This window comes from Panthera tigris, chromosome A1 (assembly GCF_018350195.1).
Source record: "Panthera tigris isolate Pti1 chromosome A1, P.tigris_Pti1_mat1.1, whole genome shotgun sequence".
Lineage (NCBI taxonomy): Eukaryota > Metazoa > Chordata > Mammalia > Carnivora > Felidae > Panthera > Panthera tigris.
Genome location: NC_056660.1, coordinates 111695025 through 111702904, shown reverse-complemented (window position 1 = coordinate 111702904; position 7880 = coordinate 111695025). Strand labels below are relative to the sequence as shown.

General features: G+C 55.8%; 1 protein-coding gene across 1 annotated transcript; it reads left to right on the top strand.

Moving 5' to 3' along the window:
• The first annotated feature begins 408 nt into the window (after nucleotides 1–408).
• Nucleotides 409–7562, top strand: CXCL14 (C-X-C motif chemokine ligand 14). The gene is made up of 4 exons (XM_042958976.1): nucleotides 409–687; nucleotides 862–967; nucleotides 4745–4858; nucleotides 7422–7562. The coding sequence occupies exons 1-4, from the start codon at nucleotides 624–626 to the stop codon at nucleotides 7435–7437; spliced, it is 300 nt and encodes a 99-aa protein (XP_042814910.1). The 5' UTR covers nucleotides 409–623; the 3' UTR covers nucleotides 7438–7562.
• Nucleotides 7563–7880: the final 318 nt, after the last annotated feature.

Below are 7880 nucleotides of genomic sequence, written 5' to 3'. Positions count from 1 at the left end.
GCACCTGTTCCAAAACCCTTTCAGTTCTCAGAAGATCTGGGCCGCGGGCCTGGGTCTCTCAGCAGCTCAGGACAGCATGCTTGTCTGGCCAGAGGGAACCATGCGATTCAGAAAAGCAGCGCCCTTAAGCAGCCTCTAAAGTGTCCGGAACAGCCGGTACCACCGGGGCACTGGCGGTGTGCGCGGGCTGGAGTCTGGGTATGCGCGGGCTGGAGTCTGGGTATGCAAGTGTGTATAGAAGCAAGAGGGCAGCGGGTATGAATGGGTGTGTGCGCGCGTGGCTCCCAGTGTGCGCCGCGGAGATCGCGGTCCCGGGGCGGGGAAGGTCTCCTCCCCCCACCTCGTTGAGAAATCTCAGTGAGTCACCGAGTGGTTCTGCATATTAATGAGCTCGCTGCCGCGAGGGCAGGAGCGGATTTAAAAGAGGCCTCGGCGGGCGGAGGGAGGCTGCGGAGACAGCGCGGAGCCGAGAGCGGAACGCAGCCGGCACCAGGCACCCACCGACGGGCGCAGCGGGAGCGAGCGGAGCAGAGCCGGAGGCGCGCTCCGAGCAGAGAGAGCTGAGCCGGCCGGCCGGGCGCCCTCCCCAGTCCCTGCTCCCGCGCCGCGCCCCTCCGGCCAGCATGAGGCTCCTGTCCGCCGCGCTACTCCTGCTGCTCCTGGCGTTGTGCGCCGCACGCGTGGACGGTGAGTGCCCGGGAGGTCTCTTGTCGCCGTCCCGTCCCGTCCTGGGGCACCTGGGCGCCAACTGCTGGGCTTCCAGGGACCCCCGAGGTCCTGGGTGGGCACCTAGGGCGGTGGGGGGGGGGGGGCAGGAGACCGCACACGCAGCTGAATGATACCCGGCGCTCTCTCTCCCAGGGTCCAAATGTAAATGCTCCCGAAAGGGGCCCAAGATTCGATACAGCGACGTGAAGAAGCTGGAAATGAAGCCAAAGTACCCGCACTGCGAGGAGAAGATGGTTATGTGAGTTCTGGCTCCTCACCTTGAGCGTGTGTGCGGGCTGCTCTTAACCCGGTGCTGGGGCACAGCATGGGGCTGGGTCGGTGGGGCTAACAGACATTCCTCTGTGCCTTTGGCAAGGCCTTGGAGGAGGCTTTGTAATTGCCCAGCAAGTCCCTAGGACGCTGGCGTGACAGTCTGAAAGAGTTTGGAAAGAGGGACAACTGCCCTGTTCTCTGGAAACAGCCTCTGGGTGTTCACCCTTGCTAAGATTCAAATGGGTAGCCTAGGTGCTTGCACTGCCCACCATTCTGGGGTGATCAAGGGTTAAATGGCTCTGGTCGTGCCAACTTTAGAGCATCGGGATTGAAAGCGCTCCAAACTCACCCAGAACTATTGAACTTGCACCCAAACTGGGATGCATGTTGCCTTCCTGTTGCTGGAGAGAGAATTAAAACAAATGCTGACTTTAAGTCCTCAGACCCAACCCTCCTTTCAGAGCCTTTTCCCTACCAGGGGACCACAGCCAGCTTTTTTGGCTGCTAGCGATTTCATGTTGAGACTGATCCTTGATCCTCCACCACCCGCTGGACTCTTGTGGGTCCCTGAGCCTGAGCAGTGCTGGGCAAAGTGATCTGCTGGGGTTAACGTGCCATGCGGCTGGAGCCCTGCTTGGTGGGGATGCAAAGAATATTTTTAAAACTGGGACAGAGTGAGAGAACACGGAGTTTCCTTGCTCCTCTGCCTTCCCAATTAACCACTTGAGTCCAGCACCACTGTTTCCCCATCAGTATGCACTTGGCCAGGAAGGAAGCCCTTGGCAAAGCAGCTACCGTGGTCTGCCACGGACCATTGGCCCCTCTTCCCCTCCCCCAGAAACAGGACACACTTTATTCTCAGTCTGGGCAAGTGCCTTCTATCCGCTGGCCCCGATGGTCCCAAGGCCTCCGCACAGTGTATGCAAAGGCAGCCCACCTCCCCCCCCACACTGCCACCTGGGGGCTGCACAGTCAGGCTGAAGTTAGGGGAATTTGCAAAGCCACCAGGCTTAAGCCAAACCCCACTGCCTTCCTGCCCAGGCACATAAATCAACCCCTGTCCCTTGCCTAGTAGACCCAAGTCCAGAAGAACTGCCGGAAAATCTTTTTTTGGTGGGGGCTAGTGTTCCCACAAGCTGAAGGAGGAGCTACAGGTCCTTCATGGTTTCCAGCTTGGGGGCTGAAGATGACAGGGACGTAGCAAATTAAGTTTGCACTCCTCTAAGTACTGAGAACCACCCCACACCCCATGGCCAGGTGCCAAGACCTTGCAGAGAAAGAGAAGCAGGGTATGGGGTGCAGAGACTTCTCTAAAGGACCCTCAATAAACAGGTTTACTCTTTCTCCCGACTAAATTTTTTCAGAATAGAGAGGAAACTGACAGCAGGCAGGTGCGAGAAGGCTTTACGCAACCTTGTGAAAACTGGCAGGGGCCTCAGGAGGTCCAAACACAGTCACCAGTCTCCTTCCTAAACCTTCACCCACACCCAGCCCCGCCCACAGCACTGAAGGGCTGAACATCCTCTCCTGTCTCAAGCTCCTAAGAGTCTCTAGATCAGATGCAGGGCCAGCACTTTTTGCCAAAGCAGGTTTTCAGCCACAAACGCTGAACAAAAGCAAGTTTTCCAGTTCACCCTGAGTCACCCAGAAATCTCTGATGAGGCTGGGGGTGGGGTGGGGAGGCCAGTGTGCTTTGCAAGTGGGAGTAGACTCCAGATTTTATAAAGGGCCATTTGTGCCCTATGAACTCTTGCCCAAACCCTCAGCACCCCAGAACCACTGAGGAGAGGGGACACAGGACCCAGAATTTCTGAGCAACTGCAGGGAATATAAATCGTCATGTCTTCACCCCACAACCAATTTTCATTGTCCCAGTGTTGTGACAAGCATTCAAGGACTGTGGTGGGAGGGCTGAGTGTCTTCCCTGCTGCCCCGACCTTCAGAATTGGGAATCCCCAGCCTGCACAGTGACCTAACTGAGGAGGGCATCTTCATCAGGCTTGCCCACATCCCTTCACTTCAAGTGCAAAAGCAGCACTGTAGGCAGAGAGAGCAGTGGGTTAAATTCCCGCAGAGTGACCGAGTACTATGGAGAGGAGAACAAGCAGACTGTTCTGGGAAGTCTGGGACTTCCCTGGGAAGCCTGGGCCCATGCTTGAAGACCTAGCAGGAGGGACAGGACCCGGGGAGCGACTGGTCTCAGAGGGCCAGTGAAGGCAGAGCCCAGTCCACAGCAGTTAGCAGAAGAGCCACCCCTGCTCTAGGAAGCTTGGGCTGCAATGGGGGGCCTTGGAAACTCTGAGCACAGAGAAGGGAAGAGAACAAGTTGCCCAGAAATATTCTGCCCCCATTCTGGTGGCAAGATTCGGTTTTTCTCTCCCTGTCAACAGGGAGACTCAGTTTGTGGTGGCCCTGCTCCCATCTAGAACTTGGCCCGTGTGCCCTGACACTTTACCTTTGGGAACCTGCAGGGCCCTAACTGCCCTCTCTCCCTCCCTTCTTTCTCTTCCCAATCCAGCCTCCAACTGCCCCTCTTTGCCCCCTCAGCTCATTCCCCAGCCCACCATCATCTGCTCGTGCCATGACCACTCAGGGAGTGGCACCTCTCACCTTCCACTTTTCCACATCCCCTAGGTGGTCCTTTGTTCTGGAACACCATCCTTCCTCCCCTACCCAGAAGCTTCCTCCTAAAATCCTGCCACCCTGGCCAGCCCAGGGTGAGCGGGGCATGGCAATCCTGGGCAGCAGTCCTGCTTTCCCCGTCCAGGCTGGAGCTCACACACTAAGGCTTCTCTTTCTCCTTGGCCATCTCATCTTCCAAGACAATTACTAATGACAGGAATTCTCCACGTTGCGTCTACCAGGTGCTAGGCACTCTGCATACATTATACCCTTTCATTACCCGATAACCCTAAGAGGTAGGTCCTATTATTAAACCCATTTTACAGATGGGCAAACTGGTTAAGAGAAATTACCCAAGGTCCTACAGAAAGAGCTGGGATTCACACCCAGGCCCTACACTCTGTACAGCGCCACCTGCTTTTCTGCCGCACGACTAGGGCCTCCACTCGGTTTGGCACATGGGCTGACAGAGGCCTGAGGGGAGGTCTTATTTTCTTGCTGGGGGCTGAGACAACTGGGACTTCAGGCTCAGGAATCAAAATGGGCTGCAAGGCCAGCAAGACTTAACTTCAGGATCTGTCATGTCCCAGCCCTGGGACAGACTTCAGAGGATCAAGGGGCTCTGGGGTTTGAAGGGTCAGACAGAGACCACCCATGTGCAGGGCATGTCTGAGCCCTGCCGCGAGCAATTTCCTTGTACCCAAGGAAAGGGGTCTCGGCGTGTGCACCTTGCTGATATTAGCTCTCTCCACCTCTCCAATCCTAGGTTTAGAGGAGCTGGAAGAGTCCCCAGAGCTTTGTTCTCCAAGGGAGGCATGAGCCCTATAGGCAACAGCCTTGTGAGGGAGGGGATAGGGGGAGGGGGGCTATCCCAGACCCTAAGAACTCCAGGGGAGAAGTGAGAGCCAATCACTCCATACAGGGTTAAACTGTATGTGAAATCGGAGATTAAGGGGACACCCAGAACCTTCCAAAGAGGCAGCCAGGCAGTGAGCACCAGGGCGCGTTCCCCTGACAGGAGGGAGGCGGCCACATTTTCAGGGCTCTCCCTGACTGGGACAGACCAGGGCGGCCCACAGGCCACACTGAGGGGCTGCCATTCAGGCTCCTCAATCCTGCACCCCACGCTGCTCCGTTTCAGCATCACCACCAAGAGCGTGTCCAGGTACCGGGGTCAGGAGCACTGCCTGCACCCCAAGCTGCAGAGCACCAAGCGGTTCATCAAGTGGTACAACGCCTGGAACGAGAAACGCAGGTATGCATGCCCCCACCTCCTCACACCTACCTTCCCACCAGCTCCAGGTCTCAGACCCCGGCTAGCTCCTCTAGCGTCGCCGAAGGGGTGAACACCCACCACAGTAGCCACGGCGAGCAGAGAGCCAAGCCTGTTCACATAACCCCGTGGGGTAAGGAACTCGCCGCTTCACAAAGCAGGCCCTTGTTCCCTTGGACAACTGTAAGCATCGAAAAGTTATCCTTTTGTGAACTAAAGTTTGCACCATGCTAACGTGTTAAGCTGTAGTCTCAATTCCTCTTCTTTTTAAAGCAACCTAAGTTCTCTGACCCTCAGTTTCCCTCTGTCAAGTGAACGGGCAAGAGGCTGGCATGGCTCTCTGGGATTCTTGTGTGGTGAAACACGACCACTTAAGTAACTGTGTTTATTAACTGTAACACAGGGTACCCCCACCACACGATGAGGACAATACCTTACCAACAAACACTTCCTTCCCTCAAGGGGCCCCCGTGTCCCCTGCTGCCCAGAAAGCTGACAGACTCCTTCCCTTGCAGGTGCAGGGAGGGACCTTGGACTTGACCCTTTAAAATCAGAGCCACTGTTAATCTCAGGGGACAGCAGTGGCCAGATGACCAGAGCTGTGAACCAGACCTCTGTCCTCTCTGGGTTCTGTTTCCACAATCAGAAGTCCACTCTCCATCTCTGATCTCCTGTGGTCCCATGTCTGGCGAGTTCCCTGTTTCCCCATACCACATAAAAGTGAGCGTGTCCCAGGGCACACCTACTCCTCCCACACTCAGGGCCTGTCTACACCTGTACCTATATAGCGTGTGTATATATGTGCACACACACACAGAGGGGACTTCCTCGGGAGCTGGGTCCAGCACCCCATTCTGCAGAGAGGGAAACCAGGGCGAAGTGGAAATGGGGAGTGACTTCCCTGGGAGCACATGGCAGAAAGCCAGGCCTCCCAAGGTCACCTTCTCCCTGCCTGGAGAGGCTGCCTGAGCCACCCCTCCCGTTGCTCCCCCCTCCCCAGCCCTTCCTCTCAAGGTTCAGCCCATGACTGGCTCCCCCACAGCCCACACTCAGGCCCAATCCCACTATCTGAGCCCTTTGCACTGCCTCTGAAACCGCCTCGTCTGCAACTGCTTGAAATAGAAACTGATGAGAGCAAGAGGTTATTTTCTGTGGATCTGATGGGAATGAAGCCCTCTTTCCGGTCAGGGCAGGCAGCTCACGTGGCCAAAGCAGGACCCGTCCTGTCCACTGCCACTCTCCAGGCCCTGCGTCATCCAAGTGGAATGGGGCTAAATGCAGGGCCAGTCTGTGAAGGGGGGCTGAGACCGTCTGCACAGGACTGAGGGCAGACACTCAGGCGATGCGCACACTTTGTCCCTCAGCCCTCCACCTGGGCCATGGCTCTGACGACGGGGAGGCAGGCATGGGACAACGCAGCCCTGCTCTTTTTAGATCTGCAAATTCCAGTGAGGAGAGCCACTCAGTGACCAAGCCTCCCGTGGCTTCATTACAAAATGAATTCATCCTCTTTCTAGGGAGGCCGAGGCATCCTGGGAGAGGAAGGGGACGATCTCTTGTCCTCCCCACCTCCCCTCGCCCTGTAAAAGGCTGGAAATGTCTCCACGAATGTAGAATGGAGAGAAAGAAACTACCGTGAAGTCCCCTTTGCAGAGACAGCAAGACAATGCTAAATGTAGGGTGCAGGAAGGAGATGCCAGCAGGCTGGCCCAGGCTAGTCGTGGGGGCTGCTGGCAGGCCCAGGAGCTGCTGGTCTGTGGAGCCAGCCTAGCAGCTCCGCATCTGAGAGCCCAGAGCTCCCGGCTGCCACGGGAAGCAGCAGCATCGGGCGGAGTACAGTCAGGTGGTCTTACTCGGAAATAAGGAATGAGGCAGAAGAATGGGTGGGCTGTCTGAGTACAAAGCATGGCCCTGAAACAGCCATGGGGCAGAACAGAAGGGATTTAAGATCTGAAATAGAGACAGTCTGGGAGGTGGGGGGGGGGGGGGGGGGGTAGGTCATGCAGGTCCTACAACCACCCAAAGGAAGTGACCTGGAGCCACAGGCCTCTGGGACAGGCCCCAGCCCCACTAACTACCCTTCAGTCTTTAGGCAGCAGCTTCTAGAACTAGCATTTTTCCGGAAGACATGCATTCTCTGGGCAAAACACAAGGGAAGATACAAGCCTGAGTTGAAGGACGGGATGCCCTGTCCTCCCCTGCCCCATCCCTGCTCATGCTGGACACAGACCTCATTCCCACCGTGGACATTCAGTGTTCGTTGGGCAAATCTTAAGTCCCTTGTGCCTCAGTTTCCTCATATATAGAGAGGACTTGCCCCATAGGGCTTTGAGGATCGCAGAGGTTGACAATGCACAAAGCCAGATTCGGGTAAGATTTTGAGGTCCATGCGATGACCTCCTCTGAGGTGTCCCCCCCCTCCTCCTACTTCTCCCAAGCTCCTGCCTTCCCGGGAGGGGCACTCCAGAAGGCAAGGATGAAGCAGCTTAGCCCCCGCCCTGTGTCATGTCCTGAGCCACTTAACGTGGGTGTTTTCTCTTCCCAGGGTCTACGAAGAGTAGGGTGAAAAATCCCTCATAGGAAAACTTCACACCAGCTGGGAGACGAGCAAAGGACTCTGCAGATAAAAAACAACCCTTCTCTTTCTCACAGGCATAAGACACAAATTATATATTGTTACAAAGCACTTTTTACCAAGGGTCAGTTTTTACATTTTATAGCTGTGTGCGAAAGGCTTCCAGATGTGAGACCCTTCTCTCTTGTGCTCCAGACTTGATCACACACTGCTTTTTACCGAAAGGGGGGAAACTCATGCCTTTCCTTTGTAAAAAAAAAAAAAAAAATGCTTTTTTGTATTTGTCCAGACATCACTACATCTGAGCTTTATAAGCGCCTGGGAGGAACACAGAGCTTGGTTGAAACATTTCATAGCAGCGTTGCTCCGTTGCTAATGCGGGGCGCTTCCGCTCAGAGGTCCTGGCGCCTCCACACAGCTGCCACGGGC

Excerpts from the sequence above, each read along its gene's own strand:
- CXCL14 (XM_042958976.1), top strand. The coding sequence starts at position 624 with ATGAGGCTCCTGTCCGCCGCGCTACTCCTGCTGCTCCTGGCGTTGTGC. Across the intron at positions 688-861 it reads GTGCGCCGCACGCGTGGACG|GGTCCAAATGTAAATGCTCC; the intron begins GTGAGTGCCCGG and ends TCTCTCTCCCAG. Across the intron at positions 968-4,744 it reads TGCGAGGAGAAGATGGTTAT|CATCACCACCAAGAGCGTGT; the intron begins GTGAGTTCTGGC and ends GCTCCGTTTCAG.